Source organism: Phalangium opilio, unplaced genomic scaffold (genome assembly GCF_054372755.1).
Source record: "Phalangium opilio isolate 3A_F unplaced genomic scaffold, DU_Popi_V2 ptg000041l_1, whole genome shotgun sequence".
Taxonomy (NCBI): Eukaryota; Metazoa; Arthropoda; class Arachnida; order Opiliones; family Phalangiidae; genus Phalangium; species Phalangium opilio.
Genome location: NW_028324165.1, coordinates 8,380,064 through 8,398,167, shown reverse-complemented (window position 1 = coordinate 8,398,167; position 18,104 = coordinate 8,380,064). Strand labels below are relative to the sequence as shown.

At 39.9% G+C, this 18,104-nt stretch overlaps 1 protein-coding gene and 1 long non-coding RNA gene across 2 annotated transcripts; one reads left to right on the top strand and one right to left on the bottom strand.

Moving 5' to 3' along the window:
- The first annotated feature begins 618 nt into the window (after positions 1–618).
- On the top strand, positions 619–17,662 carry LOC149679775 (HEAT repeat-containing protein 5B). The gene is made up of 24 exons (XM_089835581.1): positions 619–1,305; positions 1,420–1,555; positions 1,621–1,832; positions 2,531–2,639; positions 2,716–2,865; positions 3,198–3,369; positions 3,439–3,593; positions 4,456–4,702; positions 4,781–5,175; positions 5,985–6,249; positions 6,318–6,417; positions 7,459–7,732; positions 7,944–8,018; positions 8,103–8,309; positions 8,373–8,563; positions 9,206–9,725; positions 11,253–12,101; positions 13,337–13,949; positions 15,180–15,458; positions 15,512–15,805; positions 15,863–16,111; positions 16,201–16,352; positions 16,886–17,105; positions 17,175–17,662. The coding sequence occupies exons 1-24, from the start codon at positions 1,283–1,285 to the stop codon at positions 17,498–17,500; spliced, it is 6,213 nt and encodes a 2,070-aa protein (XP_089691707.1). The 5' UTR covers positions 619–1,282; the 3' UTR covers positions 17,501–17,662.
- LOC149679776 (uncharacterized) lies at positions 3,629–4,378 on the bottom strand. The gene is made up of 2 exons (XR_016365894.1): positions 3,925–4,378; positions 3,629–3,874 (listed from the first exon to the last, which is right to left on the bottom strand). It is a non-coding gene; the product is annotated as an uncharacterized LOC149679776 (long non-coding RNA).
- Positions 17,663–18,104: the final 442 nt, after the last annotated feature.

The following is an 18,104-nucleotide window of genomic DNA, read 5'->3' as shown; positions in this document are numbered from 1 at the left end:
TTGGATTTCAAGGTAAGATTGCTTTTTTATTAAGTTTAAAGGTAAATATTGGCTTATAATTTGGGTTTGTCGTGTAAATAGTCTCTCTCGACATTCAACAACTAGACAACATTCAGGGTTCCTTCTCTCGACTACCGCGTATCCTAAAACATCAACCCAGAGACAGTAGGCTATCTACCCTTGGTTGGCCTTCTTTGACTACTCGTCGGTCTTACCTCGACCTAATCAGTTTATTCAAAATCCTAAATTGTCCCGACCAAAGATTCTTTTCCGCTGCTCCCTCGTCTATCCCCACCCGTGGTCACCATAGAAAATTATTTCGTCAACAGGCTCGTAAAAATCAACTGAAGCACTCTTTTTTCCATCGGTTGGTCCCCATCTGGAATTCCCTACCCCCTGAGATTATCTCCCTAAAATCACTTGTGCAATTTAAAACCAAACTTAAACACCACTTAAACCTTTAATTAATTCCCCTCACAATTTTCAACCTAAGAAATCGCAGCTGTAAGGCTTCATTCAGCCCTAGCTCGTATCCCCCCTCAGGAGCAAAAAAAAAAAAAAAAAAAAAAAAAAAAGTCAAGAATGGGTTGACAGATAGCCAAGGCTTAGTAATAAAACATGGTTTATCCTTATTTAATAAAATTGATAATCGGATTTAAAATTAAATTAAATGAAATTATATTCTAATGAAATTTAATAGATGAAGTTAAGTTTTTGTAACGCATGTTATATAAATAATTTACATCAGTTTTGAATTGAACCGAAACGAAGGTAAGTAAAGCATGTATCTGGTTAATTTTAATATAATCAGGGTCGTCAATGTAAAGCTGAAATGTTTCTATTAATTTAAAATTAAATTTAATTACAACTCTCATATTCTATACATCACATTAAAGAAAAATAGATAAATAATTAAATAGCAGATCAAATATAACAATCTTAATCCTTAACACCATGAATCATACAAATTGAATTACGCGCTCAAAAAGCCTGATTAGTATAGAGACATAATCTGCAATTTAATCTTTGCTTCCGTTCTGTTGTTCTTCAACTCACCCCTCATTCGAAATTATAATCTCTATATATTAATTTCTTGGCACAAATCCAAGATATTTCCTTGAATGTGTTTTTGTTAACCCATATAAATGCCTCGGAGATAAGAACTGCCAAGTAATGCTTAATGAGCTTAAAATTAGCTGTTTAAGGTCTTGAAAATAGAATTCCTCGAGTTAATTTTTATTTAATTAGTCGTGTTTTTGGGTAAAGTGTGTAATAGTTAAAAATGGAAGAGGAAAAAATTAATAGGTACTGGTACATAAATTGTTTGTTTCTGGCATAATTTACTCGGAAGGAATTTAGTAACATTTTATAAAAGGTATCCGAGTCCGAGCTCATTTATGCGTTGTAACTTGCTTTTAGCATCAAGATGATGGAACTTTCCCACAGCCTCACTCTAAACGAGGAGGTTTTAAATCAATTACCTGAACCAAAACGCCCAGTTTTTGTATTTGAGTGGTTAAGATTTTTAGACAAAGTTCTTGTTGCGGCCCAAAAGGTTAATATCTTAAAACTTTTCCCCCTAACTCTTCAGAAGTTATAATTTATTCTTTATAATAATAGTCTGATATCAAAGGATGTCAGAAAAAGTTAGTCGAACAACTTCTAAAGCAAATTCACGAATCTCCGGGTCCACCTACTAGAAAGTTAATTGCTAGATGTTTAGCTTCGCTCTTCAGCGTTGGCGATACTTTTCTTCTATTTGAAGCTGTTAATAAATGCAGCGATACTTTAAAATTGAAAGAAGATTCACCATGTTTCCTTCAAACACGATTGTAATACATCTTTCTTAATTTCCTCTAATAATAGAGCTATCTCAGTTGTGACGTCAGTGCCTAGGTAAAACCAAGAAGTGATATCTATAGTTTATTAGGGAGAAGGTATAAGATGCCTAAGTATTCGCGCGCCATAGTGTGCTACCACGAAGCTAGGGGGGAAAAACTGTGACGTCAATATTGGGTCCCGAATTTGTATTGCCCAAGCTGACGACGTCTCGCGACTGCCAATATGGTCGCCTGAAAATAAAGTAAGAGATAAGAGCATGTGACGTCACTACAAAGTTCGTGGTAACACACTATAGTCCCAGTCCCCCTTTCAAAATACAACGGGGGGGGGGACGTAAAAGGAAGGCCCCGGGCTATTTCGCCTCTCCTCAGTCAGAAAATACCTAAGAACCAATGAGATGCTGGTTGTAATTTAGAGGGGGGATTAACTCCGAACCTACTATACGTTTGGACTGGAGATAAAGCTAGATTATAAATGTGGGGGCGAATTTATACCTTCTCCCTAATAAACTAGATATCACTTCTTGGTAAAACGTCAGGGCTTAGCATTGGCGGTTGGAGGCCATGTTTGGTACCACTTCGGTTCTATGGGCAAATAGCATGGATGACGTCACACTAAGGCTTCTGAGAACTGAGATAGCTCTATTTTTTTGGGGAAAAGTTGGGTCTAATTGAATTGTAATTGTTAGAGCCGCTGTAACTTGCATTGGAACCATGTATTCCAAATTAGGACGCATGATGGGAAGGTCTTCGGAAGATACCGTTCACGTCCTATTAAAATGCCTCAAAAACGCTGAGGTATTTTATAAACCTTGTTAATATTTTTAATTAATAACAGTGTTTAACGCGCATTTCGCATTTCGGAATGTTTCAGTCGCAATTAAGATGTGAAATTATGATAACTTTGGAAAAAATTGTTCAAGGGATGGGTTCGGCCGCGTCTGCGTCTCATAAAGAGATTTTTAAAGCAGCGAGACACTGTATGACCGATAGGTCCATGCCAGTTCGATGTGCAGCGGCTAATGTTAGTTTTAAAACAATATCATAAGTTTATAAGATATGTTCCATAAGTATGTCACTACCTCTACTTCGTAATGCTAGAGGTTTAATGAGAGCTAGTCCAAGAACGACGCGAGAATTGACTACACTCGGTTTTGCAGTCCATCCTCCTATTTAGTCTGTACTAAGCCTTTGATAGCGCCTCACCAGGCGTCGCTTTACGAGGATCTATGACGTTTCACCTACGTCACTTCATGACAAGCTCTCATTAACGAGTGACACACTTATGGAACATAGCTTATAAACTTATGACAATATTGAACGCAAAATATAGGTTATAATTCCTTCTCTCGTTAGTGCATACTTGAAATGTTGCAATACGCTCCATTTCTATACACATCTGACTTGGAAACAGTCGCTTCCTTATGTTTCCGATCCTTTGAAGGATCGACTTATGATGTTAGGTGCGCTGTTGCGCTTTTACTCGGCACTTTGATAGCTACAACTCAGAAAACTAATCAATCAGCTGGTAAACATGATAACTCATATAGAGTTACGTTCATGTTCATAAGATATTGGAATTTATTTTGATCTACAGTTGGCAAAAACCGGCTCGCAACGTTAGACGAAGTCTTGGCCTTAATGGCTTCCGGTTTCCTCAAAGGAGGAATTGGTTTTCTCAAAACTGGTGCTGGTGAAATGATTAAAGGTGGTGCTATGCAAAGTCGCGACATTAGAGTTGGCGTTACTCACGTAAATTAACTTAGTTTAAACCGAGGGGTCGGACGTTTGTCAAAATCCCGTACACTTCGTTTGAAATCTGTTTAAAATCTCTCTCGAAAATCTCGAAATCCCGAAATCTCACGTCAAAATCTAAAAATCTTAAAATCTCACGTCAAAATCTGAAAATTTTAAAATCTCACGTCAAAATCTAGAAATCCCAAAATCCCTATTTTAAAATCTGAAAATCCCGAAATCCCTATTTTAAAATCTGAAAATCCCGAAATCTTCACCTAAAATCCCGAAATCTTCACCTAAAATCGCGAAATCTCACATTAAAATCTAGAAATCCCGAAATCTTAACGTAAAATCCCGAAATCTCATCCTAAAATATCAAAATCAGAAAATCTCCTCGAAATCTGAAAATCTCCTCAAAATCTGAAAATCCCGAAATCTTCACCTAAAATCCCGAAATCTCACATTAAAATCTAGAAATCCCGAAATCTTAACGTAAAATCCCGAAATCTCATCCTAAAATATCAAAATCAGAAAATCTCCTCGAAATCCGAAAATCTCCTCGAAATCTGAAAATCTCCTCAAAATCTGAAAATCTCCTTCAAAATCTGAAAATCTTGTTCCAAAGCCCAAAATCTCCTTCAAAATCTGAAAATCCTGAACAAAATCCCGAAATCTGAAAATCTTGGACTAGATTTCTAGATTTCTAAAATCTGTGTCAGAATCTCAAAATCTGGGGCAAAATCTCAAAATCTTTGTCAAAATCTTGAAATCTCAAAATCCCGTACACTAAAATGCCGAACGTCAGACCCCTCGCTCGGTTTAAACCCACATCTTAAATGTTACAGGTTTTAACTTAAGTTTATCGTGTTTATTTTAGGCTTACGTAGTTTTTGTCCGAGAATTGGGTCGAGAATGGTTGGAACGTAACCTCTCGGTACTTCTAAGTAATCTTTTAGAGTTACTGGCCAATCCTAGGTCATCTCCGACCCACGTTGACGCTGTTTACAGCCGAAAATGTATTAGTTTTATTTTAAGAACACTATTGGGGAAATTACTGGGTGAAAAAGCGCAAGCGGCAGCGTGTAAAGATATAGTTCAACTTATAGTTAAAAATTTGAACGCTGGTAAGTATTTAATTGCCTTTCAAAGTATCCAATGCCTTTTAAGCGTGCTTTCAATGTGAAACCCTTTGAATTATTCAGAGGCATCGTCTGATAGCAATAAAGATGCGCAACAAGATGCTATTATCAATCAACACGTTTTAGTTTGCGCTCTCCATGAATTAGGTTGTTTAATGGAAAGTTTAGGGTCAACTGCCGCGACGGTTGTTAATGATCCTTCATCAGGAATCATTGAGACCGTCTTATCAGTTGTAATTCACCCCAGTTCGGCTTCCAGACTCGCAGCGGCATGGTGTTTACGTTGTATCGCGTTGGCAGTTCGTTCTCAATTAACACCCCTTATAGAACGATGTCTGGAACGTTTAGAAACTTTAAAATCATCCCCGGAAGCCATAATGGGGTATTCTGCCGCGTTATCGGCTTTAATTGGTACCGCTTGTCAAACTGAGCTAGGGATTCCCCATAACAAGGGGAAGGTAATGATAATACGAGAGCAATTAGCCATATATGCCTGATCAGCGCACATGGGCATAGCGGCCAAAATTGGAACTATCATAAGGATGAGCTTAAAGTAGTGGCACTCTATGTTAACTCCCTATAGGGCATAATAAGTCAAACCCTCGGAGATGCCATTACTCCATTTTATACGAGCTAAGAGCGGAAAAACGTATTTTATAAATTTTACACCTGTAAAATCTTTTAAAAAACACTTGGAACTTGTATTTCTACTTACTTTCGAGGAAATACCACCGTTTTCTGAAGGTAAGAGTCTTTTTTTATACATTTATTAGTAATAAAAACTTTTAAGGCGAGCTAAGCCTTGGTCTTGTAAAACACGGCAGATTAGTGATTTTGAAAACTACGCTAATCCTCGCGCTAATCACTAATCTTCCGTGTTTCACAAGACCAAGGCTTAGCTCGCCTTAAATGTTTTTATTACTAATAAATGTATAAAAAAAGACTCTTACCTTCAGAAAACGGTGGTATAACCTCGAAAGTAAGTAGAAATACAAGTTCCAAGTGTTTTTTAAAAGATTTTACAGGTGTAAAATTTAAAAATACGTTTTTCCGCTCTTAGCTCGTATAAAATGGAGTAATGGCATCTCCGAGGGTTTGACTTATTATGCCCTATAGGGGGTTAACATAGAGTGCCACTACTTTAAGCTCATCCTTATGATAGTTCCAATTTTGGCCGCTATGCCCATGTGCGCTGATCAGGCATATGGCTAATTAGCGTTTCAGATCGGAAGTAATACTTAAAAAAACAAAAATAAACACGTTACAGATAATTTTTAACGTTGCCGAAGACCTTTTACGTTGCGCCACACAAAATAGTCGATTATCATTACAAAGAACACAAGCCGGTTGGCTTATGATTGGGTCCGTTATGACCTTAGGACCTCCTGTTGTACGTGGTTTATTACCTAGATTATTATTGCTATGGAAAAATTCTTTCCCACGATCTTCCAAAGAATTGGAGTCGGAAAAATCGCGTGGTGACGCTTTCACTTGGCAAATGACCTTAGAAGGTCGAGCCGGAGCTCTTAGCGGTAAGTATTATGGGGTTGTACGCGTACAAAAGTTGTTTAGGGACTAAAATTAAGCGGTTATTTAACAGCCATGTCAAGTTTTCTACTCCATTCGCGAGAATTAGCGTCTGAAGATGTTATAAGACGTTTGTTATCCCCTGTTGAATCTGCTTTGGTCATGTTAACGAAGTAATTCAACTTAATTAGATGCAGGGTTCATACAAACCTGGAAAACAGGAAAAACCTTACCTGGAATAATCAGGGAAATAAATAGTTGACAAAAACCTCAGGGAAATCTATAATTTTTTTTAGTAAAATTCAGGGAAATCAGCTAGGGAAATTTGCGTCAAACAGGTGCCGAGTAATTAAGCAAAATGTTCGTGAACATTCCCCCTCCATAGGATTAACATTACACCCAACTTTGGAGGCTCATAACTCTGGTTCTACTGGAGATACGGGGATGTCCTTTGAGTATGTTATAGTCCTTTTTATCCCCCATCTAACCATACTAAAAACGTACGGCTACGACAAACAGGGGCCGAGTAATTAAGCAAAACGTAAACAAACATACCCCCTTCCATAGGATTAACATTACACCCAACTTTGGAGGCTCATAACTCTGGTTATATTAGAGATACAGAGATGTCCTTTGAGTATGTTATAGTCCTATTTATCCCCCATCCAACGATACTAAAAACGTGGGGCTACGACAAACAGGGGCCGAGTAATTAAGCAAAATGTTCATAAACATACCCTCCATAGGATTAACATTACACCCAACTTTGGAGGCTCATAACTCTGGTTCTATTAGACATACGGGGATGTCCTTTGAGTATGTTATAGTCCTATTTATCCCCCATCTAACCATACTAAAAACGTACGGCTACGACAAACAGGGGCCGAGTAATTAAGCAAAACGTTCAAAAACATACCCCCTCCCCCTCCATAGGATTAACATTACACCCAACTTTGGAGGCTCATAACTCTGGTTATATTAGAGATACGGGGATGTCCTTTGAGTATGTTATAGTCATATTTGTCCCCCCCCCCCTCCTTCGTTAACATTTGCTCCATATACGGGGAAAAACCTGGAAAATTCAGGGAAGTATATGGGGAAAAACCTGTCCTAGAAATCTCAGGGAAATTTGTTTTCCAAAAGTTGTATGAACCCTGATTAGACGATTTTACAATAATTACCCCTAAATTTCTTTGTAATTAACACATTTTCAGCGTTGCTAGCGTTATTAGATCATACGGGCAACATTTAAAAGCGAGTGTAGCTATGGTTCGATTACGTCTCTATGAAGTTTTGGGTTTAATTCCGCCACAAGCCTTCGAAGGGGCGTACAGTAACCTGTTACGTCTATTGGTGGCGGAATTTACCCTTACTGAAAACCAAGCCAATACAACCACCTCCCTTCTAAGGGATTTTTGTCACGCTGATGATAGCGTCATACTCGGTTCGTGGCTTCAAGAAACAGATCATAAAATGATCGAAGATCAGGTATGGTAGTTTAACTATACGTGTTTTTGTGGTCATGCCTGATGTTAGACGCGGTGTTCTGTTTTTTTTTAACTTAATGCTTGCTCTATGGGTTCAGATGGAACCCATAAGGAGAGTTGATAGGGATAACGTAAGATTTAATCGCGCAATTAGAATTAATTTAAAATTAACGGGGTTTTTTAATTTTAATTGAATTGGAGTTATATTTTAGTTGCAACCAAATAGCGCTGCTGGGTCAGGGGCTCTCGAACATGACTTCACAGCGTTATACAAGAAACCTTCAAACGTAATTAGTTTAATTTAATTAATTTAGTCATAAACTACGTCACTATCGTCGGGGTTTATTGGTTTTTAACAAGCATTTCTTTAGAATGATATTTACCCCGGACCTTTACCACTTGGAGTGGCCGTTATCGATGCCTCCGTGCTACTTTACGGTTGCGTCTTCCCTTTTGTTGCTTTTAAGCATCGTATCCAAATGTTGGACCATTTTTTGGAATGCATACGTCATACTAAGTCAACTAGGCAGGAAGCGGTGCAGATTAATATCTTCACCGCTGTTCTGAGCGCTCTTAGGGTAAGTTTTTGCGTTTTTCTTGGGGTACCAAGGAATTGGGGCTGATTTTTAGTGTGTTGTCAGTCCTTAGCGGTTCAAAAGGCGGGTCTTGGGTCGGACGAAGTTAGACAAGCCGCGGTTAAGTTAGTTCTGAGCGCTTTAAACCATACCAACCCGATTTTACGATGCGCTTCCGGAGAAGCCTTGGGTAGAATGGCGCAAGTTGTCGGGGATGGACGATTTGTTGCTGATATGGCGCAACATAGTTTCGATAGGTTAGTTTTTCGAACTTTTGAGGCTTACTTAAACCATAAGGAGATCATCTCTCTAAGGGCCCAAGATTCTATGTTACGGTTGAAATGTATCTATGTCTGATTTGGTCAGCCATCCGTCTCATCTCAAGTGGTATAATAATTGTATAGCCTAAACAGAGGCCGAGCGCATTTGCTGCAGAGTAACCCGGCATTGAACATACATTTTTCCCTCCTTCAAAGATTTCTCACGACAGCTCTTCGTGGGGTGATTTTTACTAAGCGCGAATTTACCTCTTGTGTCTGAGAGAGCTGGGGGGGTTTTGGAAATTCTCTTACTTATTTTTTCCCCTCAGTCCTTCCTCTCTCGCCTCCCCGCCTATTTTAGTTTGATTCCCAACCGCTTGGGAGCGTTATCTCAGAGCTCGCGTCTAGACCACGACCGACTTAGGATATCGGTCGTGGCTGATTTTGAAAATTATTTTTCTCTCCCGCGAATTTCACGAAAAATTCGGAATCGGAAGGAGCCCCTATACAAAAAAATCTACGTCACATCTAGCAGAACTAGATGTTTTTGCTAATAGATGCAATGCGCTTGGGCCCTTAGAGATATGATCTCCTTATGCTTAAACCAATAGTTTAATATTATTCATGTTGGGTTTGTAGACTTAAAACTGCGAGGGACGTAGTTTCCAGAACGGGTCATTCCTTAGCATTGGGTTGTTTACATCGATACGTGGGTGGTATGGGTTCGGGTCAACATTTAAACACTAGCGTCAGTATCTTATTGGCCCTTGCGCAAGATACAAACTCTCCCGTCGTTCAAGTATGGGCTTTACACGCCTTGGCTTTAATTGCCGATTCCGGTGGTCCGATGTTTAGAAGTTACGTTGAACCAACTCTTTCCGTTGTCGTTAAACTTCTTCTCAATTTGGCACCGACTTACGTTGACGTTCAACAATGTATTGGGAAATGTTTAGCCGCGATGATAACTACTTTAGGCCCCGAATTGCAAGGAAATACCAATTCTATTAGTATGGCAAGATCGTCTTTGCTTATGGCTTGCGCTATCATGCAAGATCACGAGGATTGTTTGGTTCAGGCGGAAGCAATTTCTTCCCTTCAACAATTGCACATGTTTGCGCCAAGACATTTGAATTTGTCGACTTTAGTTCCAACATTATGCGTAAGTTGTTGATCAGGGAGCCATTTCAGGTCCTATAATTGGCCTTATTCCTGATCAGCGCCACCTACCCATAGCGGCGACTTTGAGAACTACTGTAAGCGGCAAGCCAATCAGATATCGCTAAAATCTGGTGACGTCACTGACGGGCACTCTCGGCCCCGGGGTCTTACCAAAAAATGACGTCACCAGATTTTAGCGACATCTGATTGGCTTGCCGCTTACAGTAGTTCTCAAAGTCACCGCTATGGGTAGATGGCGCTGATCAGGAATAAGGCTAATTGGCCTTATTCCTGATCAACGCCACCGAGGCGTAGCGGCGACTTTTGGAACTATAATAATACGGTAGCCAATCAGAGGTGGCGCTGGAGTCGATGGACTCTGATGGAGATCTGTTATTTTCTCTGTTTTGATTATTATTACCGCTTCAACTTCAAAAAACATGTTTTAAATAGTTATTATTAACCTAATAATCTCCAAATAGACCAAAATCGAATGAAAACTTACTCCGAAAGTCTTATTTCATAATATTAGACAGAATAAGAAAGGTAAAATCAACTTTTAATACTTTTGAACAGGGTTCATACAAACCTGGCTTGGAAAACCGGGAAAACCTGGAAAAATCAGGGAAATAAATAGTTGACGAAAAACTCAGGGAAAATTCAGGGAAATTTCGAATTTTTAGTAAAATTCAGGGAAATCAGGGAAATTTGCGTCAAACAAGGCCCGAGTAATTAAGAAAAATGTTCATAAACATCTTCTCCATAGGATTAACATTACACTATACTTTGGAGGCTCATAACTCTGGTTCTACTAGAGATACGGGAATGTCCTTTGAGTATGTTATAGTCCAATTTGTCTCCCTATTCAACCATACTAAAATCTTAGGGCTACAACAAACAGGGGCCGAGTAATTAAGCAAAATGTTCATAAACATCCCCTCCATAGGATTAACATTACACTATACTTTGGAGGCTCATAACTCTGGTTATATTAGAGATACGGGAATGTCCTTTGAGTATGTTATAGTCCAATTTGTCTCCCATCCAACCATACTAAAATCTTAGGGCTACAACAAACAGGGGCCGAGTAATTAAGCAAAATGTTCGTGAACATACCCTCCATAGAATTAACATTACACTATACTTTGGAGGCTCATAACTCTGGTTATATTAGAGATACGGGAATGTCCTTTGAGTATGTTATAGTCCTATTTGCCCCCCCCCTCCTACGGGAAAAACCTGGAAAACTCAGGGAAGTATATATAGGGAAAAACCTGGAAATCTCAGGGAAATTTGTTTTCCAAAAGTTGTATGAACCCTGTTGAAACCATATCGCTTGTTAAGCCTTGGCTATTCACATGATTCAAAATAGAGAAAATTGTTAACAGATCTCCATCAGAGTCCATCAGCTCCAGCGCCACCTGTAATTGGCTACCGTATTATTATAGTTCCAAAAGTCGCCGCTACGCCTCGGTGGCGTTGATCAGGAATAAGGCCAATTCCTATAAAATCCTATATTATTTGTCAGTCTGCGTTATCAAGCCCACATTTACTCCTACGACGAGCCGTTGTCGCTTGTCTTCGACAATTATCCCATAGAGAAGCTAAGGAAGTTTGTAACCACGCCCTTTCATGGGCCGCCCAAGAAAAATCGGGTTCCGGTCAAGCCAATGAAAACAAAGGTCCGTTATCAATCGGAGATACCGGACTTCCCGGGGTTCTTTTTACAATGTTGGATAATGAGACCGATAAGAAAATCATCGCTGATATCCACGATACCTTAACGAGTATGCTTCAGTCTTTGGCGGAAGCGAATCTTCAACAATGGTTAAGCCTTTGCAAAGATGTTTTAACTTCCGCGGAACCAAGTTCAGGTGTTAAACCTCAACAAGAGAAAGCAGGGGAAGTAGATGATGGCGGTGATAACGAAGCCGATATCGATGATGCCGAGGAATTTCGCGCAATCGAGGATTCCGGTGCTTCAAAGGCGATTAAACCAAGATGGCCGACTAGAGTATTCGCGGCTGAATCTTTATGTCGAATTATAAATGTTTGTAAAGGGAATAACAACGCCCATTTTGATTTGGCAACTGCAAAAGAGCAGCAAAAAGAGTCCAAGCCCAAGGAGGATTTCTTGGTTCTGCATTTGTCCGATTTGGTCAGAATGGCGTTTATGGCGGCCACTTCCGATAGCGATAGTTTGAGATTGAAAGGATTGGAAACGTTACAGCTTATCATTGATAAGTTTGCTAAAATTCCCGAACCCGAGTTTCCGGGACATTTAATTTTGGAGCAATATCAAGCCCAAGTTGGTGCCGCTTTGAGACCCGCGTTTTCACCCGAAACGCCTTCGCATATTACAGCAAGTGCTTGCCAAGTAAGTTGCATTTTATTATTTATTAGTTGCAAGGAAACTGTTGTTGCATGTACATCAGTCCGTTTTGGAAAGTTGACGGGAAATCGAAGCCCCAAAAGCCATGATAAAATCCATCTATAGGATATAATAGTCGGTTTTTTATGTGTAGACGTCGGATTTTATGTGTAGACGTCGGATTTTATGTGTAGACGTCGGATTTTATGTGTAGACGTCGGATTTTATGTGTAGACGTCGGATTTTATGTGTAGACGTCGGATTTTATGTGTAGACGTCGGATTTTATGTGTAGACGTCGGATTTTATGTGTAGACGTCGGATTTTATGTGTAGACGTCGGGTTTTATGTGTAGACGTCGGGTTTTATGTGTAGACGTCGGGTTTTATGTGTAGACGTCGGGTTTTATGTGTAGACGTCGGGTTTTATGTGTAGACGTCGGGTTTTATGTGTAGACGTCGGGTTTTACGTGTAGACGTCGGGTTTTATGCGTAGACGTCGGGTTTTATGCGTAGACGTCGGGTTTTATGCGTAGACGTCGGGTTTTATGCGTAGACGTCGGGTTTTATGCGTAGACGTCGGGTTTTATGCGTAGACGTCGGGTTTTATGCGTAGACGTCGGGTTTTATGCGTAGACGTCGGGTTTTATGCGTAGACGTCGGATTTTATGCGTAGACGTCGGATTTTATGTGTAGACGTCGGGTTTTATGCGTAGACGTCGGGTTTTATGCGTAGACGTCGGATTTTATGTCTAGACGTCGGATTTTATGTCTAGACGTCGGATTTTATGTCTAGACGTCGGATTTTATGTCTAGACGTCGGATTTTATGTCTAGACGTCGGGTTTTATGTCTAGACGTCGGGTTTTATGTGTAGACGTCGGGTTTTATGTGTAGACGTCGGGTTTTATGTGTAGACGTCGGGTTTTATGTGTAGACGTCGGGTTTTATGTGTAGACGTCGGGTTTTATGTGTAGACGGCGGGTTTTATGTGTAGACGGCGGGTTTTATGTGTAGACGTCGGGTTTTATGTGTAGACGTCGGGTTTTATGTGTAGACGTCGCCTTTTACGCGTAGACGTCGCCTTTTACGCGTAGACGTCGCCTTTTACGCGTAGACGTCGCCTTTTACGCGTAGACGTCGCCTTTTACGCGTAGACGTCGACTCTTCTTGTATACAGACATTGAAAACCTGTTTGTAAAATTGTGGCAACATCAAAATCAAATTGAATTTGATTAATATAGGTTTGTAGCGCTTGGATTGGAAGCGGTGTCGCGAAAGATTTGAATGATTTACGTCGCGTTCATCAACTCCTCGTTTCCTCATTGGCTAAACTTCGTAAAGTTTCCAGTTCTCAATTATACAATGAGAGAGCTTCCACTCTTGAGAAACTTGCCATCTTAAAAGCGTGGGCCGAAGTTTACACTGCCGCCATGGAAAAAGAAACCACGTCACAGACCCTTAAAGATTCGGAGGAATACGAATCCCAACAAGAAGAGAGTTTATTGAAACTCGTAGCCCCGGAATTAATATCTCTTAGCCATCATTGGTTATCAGCCCTTAAAGACCACGCCCTGTTATCGCTCCCGACTGATTTTTCGAGTCAGTTACCTCCCGAAGGTGGAGCATTCTATACCAGCGATACTGTGGAGTTGGTCCGGGCTTATTATCGCGGGGCGTGGCCTCCTATACTCTACGCCACCGCGATTTGGCTTTGCGAATCCGGTTTTGAAGCCCCGGCTTCGGATAAACCAATTGAAAGTAGTGCCGCAGTAGCCAGAGGTACCAGCAATGGGTTGAATGGTAACACTGCTGGAGTTGATGGAATTGACGCCAATAGATTTTATCTCCTTTTTGGTAAATATTAAACGTCCCTTGATCAGGGTTCATACAAACCTGGCTTGGAAAACAGGGAAAACCTGGGAAAATGAGGGAAATAAATAGTTGACAAAAACCTCAGGGAAAACTCAGGGAAATTTATAATTTTTATTAAAATTCAGGGAAATCAGCTAGGGAAATTTGCGCCAAACAGGGGCCGAGTAATTAAGCAAAATGTTCGTGAACATTCCCCCTCCATAGGATTAACATTACACCCAACTTTGGAGGCTCATAACTCTGGTTATATTAGAGATACGGGGATGTCCTTTTAGTATGTTATAGTCCTATTTATCCCCCATCTAACCATACTAAAAACGTAGGGCTACGACAAACAGGGGCCGAGTAATTAAGCAAAATGTTCAAAAACATAGCCCCCTCCATAGGATTAACATTACACTATACTTTGGAGGCTCGTAACTCTGGTTATATTAGAGATACGGGGATGTCCATTTAGTATGTTATAGTCCAATTTATCCCCCATCTAACCATACTAAAAACGTACGTCTACGACAAACAGGGGCCGAGTAATTAAGCAAAACGTAAACAAACATACCCCCCTCCATAGGATTAACATTACACTATATTTGGAGGCTCGTAACTCTGGTTCTACTAGAGATACGTCGATGTCCTTCCAGTATATTATAGTCCTATTTATTCCCCATCTAACCATACTAAAAACGTACGGCTACGACAAACAGGGGCTGAGATATTAAGCAAAACGTTCAAAAACATTCCCTCCATAGGATTAACATTACACTATACTTTGGAGGCTCATAACTCTGGTTATATCAGAGATACGGGGATGTCCTTTGAGTATGTTATAGTCCAATTTATCCCCCATCTAACCATAGTAAAAACGTACGGCTACGACAAACAGGGGCTGAGATATTAAGCAAAATGTTCGTGAACATTCCCTCCATAGGATTAACATTACACCCAACTTTGGAGGCTCATAACTCTGGTTATATTAGAGATACGGGGATGTCCTTTGACTACATTATAGTCCTATTTGCCCCCCCTCCTTCGTTAACATTTGCTCCATAGGATACTCCATATACAGGAAAAACCTGGAAAACCCAGGGAAATATATGGGGAAAAACCTGTCCTAGAAATCTCAGGGAAATTTTAAGTTGTTTTCCAAAAGTTATATGAACCCTGTTGATGGTTTTTGACTCGACCTTTGATGAGTGATGACGCGTGGTTTCGCAGGCGTTTGTATGGAAGCCCTTTGTCGTCCGCATAACTCCGAAACGTTGGAGTGTTTAATTACGTGTTTGAAAGCCCTCCATCAACTTTTAACTCATCCCACACCGCAAACTATTCTCGGAAATGATACCAAACTTATGATCGAACTCTGCAGCGTTTTACATCGTCTCCTTTTAACCAGGGAAAACTTGCAATGTCAAAAAATGGTTATCGATACCGTTAACTTGGTTATTATTTCATTGAAAAAGGCTTTTGACGTGGAAAAGAAGCTGAAACTTAAAGGTAACGGCGGTTTTTAATTACAATACATCGTAATTTCTAATTAATTTTTGTAGATTTAGCTCCTGCTAATCAGGAACCAGAGAATGTCGATGTTATTTTAGCGGGTTTAGGTGATGGTGGCGAAAAGGGGGTTATTCAACCCGGGAACTCTGTTATTTTCGCGTTAATGGAGGTGTTGGTTTGTCTTCTCGTGAGACAGTATCCGCAATTAAGTCCTAAATTAGCTAATGCCACATCAGGAATTGCGGCGTCTCATCGTTCTGCACATTTGAATGAAGAGATGGCGCTTTTAGTTTCGCGAGCTTTGCAAGCCGCAGTTGAACTTCCGGGACTTTGTTCTCCAACTGGTATGGAACAAAATAATCCTTAACTTACATTAATTAAATTAACTTTTAACATTTTAGGAAGCGTGATGGTTTTGCCAACGATTTTACACTTGGTTGTCGGAGTTTTGAAGGAAACGGCCATATTGGATAGTGATTTCGTTACAAACGGAAACACGTCGGTCGCCACCAAACCTCCAGTTAGCTCCGTATTGCAGTGCTTACGAACTTTGGTTTCGTGTCCTTTGAGACAAAATAAACTTTGCGAGAGTGAGTGGACGAAACTTTTGCAAAGCGCATTGGCTTCCATTATTGATTTCAGCAAAACTAGTAAGTTTTAATTATTTTTTTTTGTTTAAATCATGGTTATTTATATTTAACTTATTTTTAACTGAAAATTAAAATTTTTGCTTTTTAAGGTGTAGAAGTTGATAAAGCTGATGATCTATCGCTTATTTTGGCTGTTGCCGTTTTCGTAATGTCGGCACCGGCCGAAGTAGTTCTGGTTCCCAATCTTCTTTATCCTTGTATAAATCTTTTCAAACAAAATCTACTTAAAGAACCCGATCAGGTACTTATTTATTTGCATTTAAAATAACTATTTACGCGTCGGGTCCCGGGATATTTACGCGTCGGGTCCCGGAATATTTACGCGTCGGGTCCCGGGATATTTACGCGTCGCGTCCCGGGATATTTACGCGTCGCGTCCCGGGATATTTACGCGACGCGTCCCGGAATATTTACGCGTCGGGTCCCGGAATATTTACGGGTCGGGTCCCGGAATATTTACGGGTCGGGTCCCGGAATATTTACGCGTCGGGTCCCGGAATATTTACGGGTCGGGTCCCGGAATATTTACGGGTCGGGTCCCGGAATATTTACGGGTCGCGTCCCGGCTATATTTACGGGTCGGGTCCCGGAATATTTACGGGTCGAGTCCCGGAATACTTGCGCGTCGCGTCCCGGAATATTTACGCGTCGCGTTTCCTTAATATTTAAGCGTCGGGTCGAGTACTCTACGTTAATTAGTACTCACAACCCCTGGTTACTACTATAGTCTTGACCCACGTCTCGAGAATAAGAATATTATTTAAATTTGAATAGGTTCAATTGCAATGCATTCAAACTCTGCAATCAATCTTTCGTCACCAAGATTCCAATATTTCTACACCGTACATTCACTCTTTAGCACCGATTTTGGTCGAAATGACGAGTCAAAGTATCGTGACGTTAAACTCTAACATATCAGAACAAAAAGTCAAAACAATTATCGAGTGTTTAAACGCGTTGGAAACGTTAGTCGCCGTTGCCTCTACTGATAAAAGTAAACTTTAATTACTTTAAATTAAGTTTTCAGTGTGTTAAATGTGTTTTATACTTTTATTCTTTCCAGAAATTCACATTTTAACTCTTTATGTTCCAATTTTAATCGCCATGTTGTTGGAACCGACCGCGAATAATGTTTCGTCTGTAAGACAAAAACTTCACGATAACGTTTTGTCTCGTTTGAGACAAATTGGACCACTTTATCCCGAAGATTTTCGCACTATTATGACTCAGAATTCTGGTTTACGTTCGAAACTAGAGGGCGCTATTAGAACAATGACCATTAACGCTGCCTCGGCCAGTGCCGCCGCGCTAGAAGCTTCGAATAAAGCTAACATTCCTAAAGCCCCTACAATAAAATTAAAAACCAATTTCACTAATTTTACAGGGTAAATCCAGCAATTAACGAGTAATAAATAATTAAAGGTAAATAAATATTTAATAATAAGAAAGATTAATAATAACAACTCTCGAAAGGTCCAAATAAAAATGTTTTTAGGTAGCGAAATGTAATTTAAAATTATTGTAAAATTAATAAAGATAATTTTATTTATACTTTTTGTTGTTTTACTTAAAAGAGCACTGGTCATATGTAAACTCAGGGCCGGAAATAAGAAAAATTTCATATAGGGACCAGTCTGGGAAATAGCACACTTCCTCTGGTCCAAAACCAGTTTATTAATTGCTTGGACTAGTTTTTTAATTCAAGAAGTGGGGGTTACTGGTCCTCAGGACCAGTTTATTAATTGCAAATCTATAGGAGAACAAAGGCTGGGACCAGTCCGGAGACCAGTTAATTATTTCGGGGACTAGGGGGGTCACTGGTCCGAAGGACTAGTTTAAAAAATATCCTTATTTCCCAGACTGATAGGGACACTTGTCCAGTCTCCAGTGACCCACTGACCGCCCTTAGGAAAATTTATAGGACACCGGAATGTGCCAATAGTGTCGCATCTTCATAGTTAAGCTATTTAAAAAGAAATTATGGGACATTTTA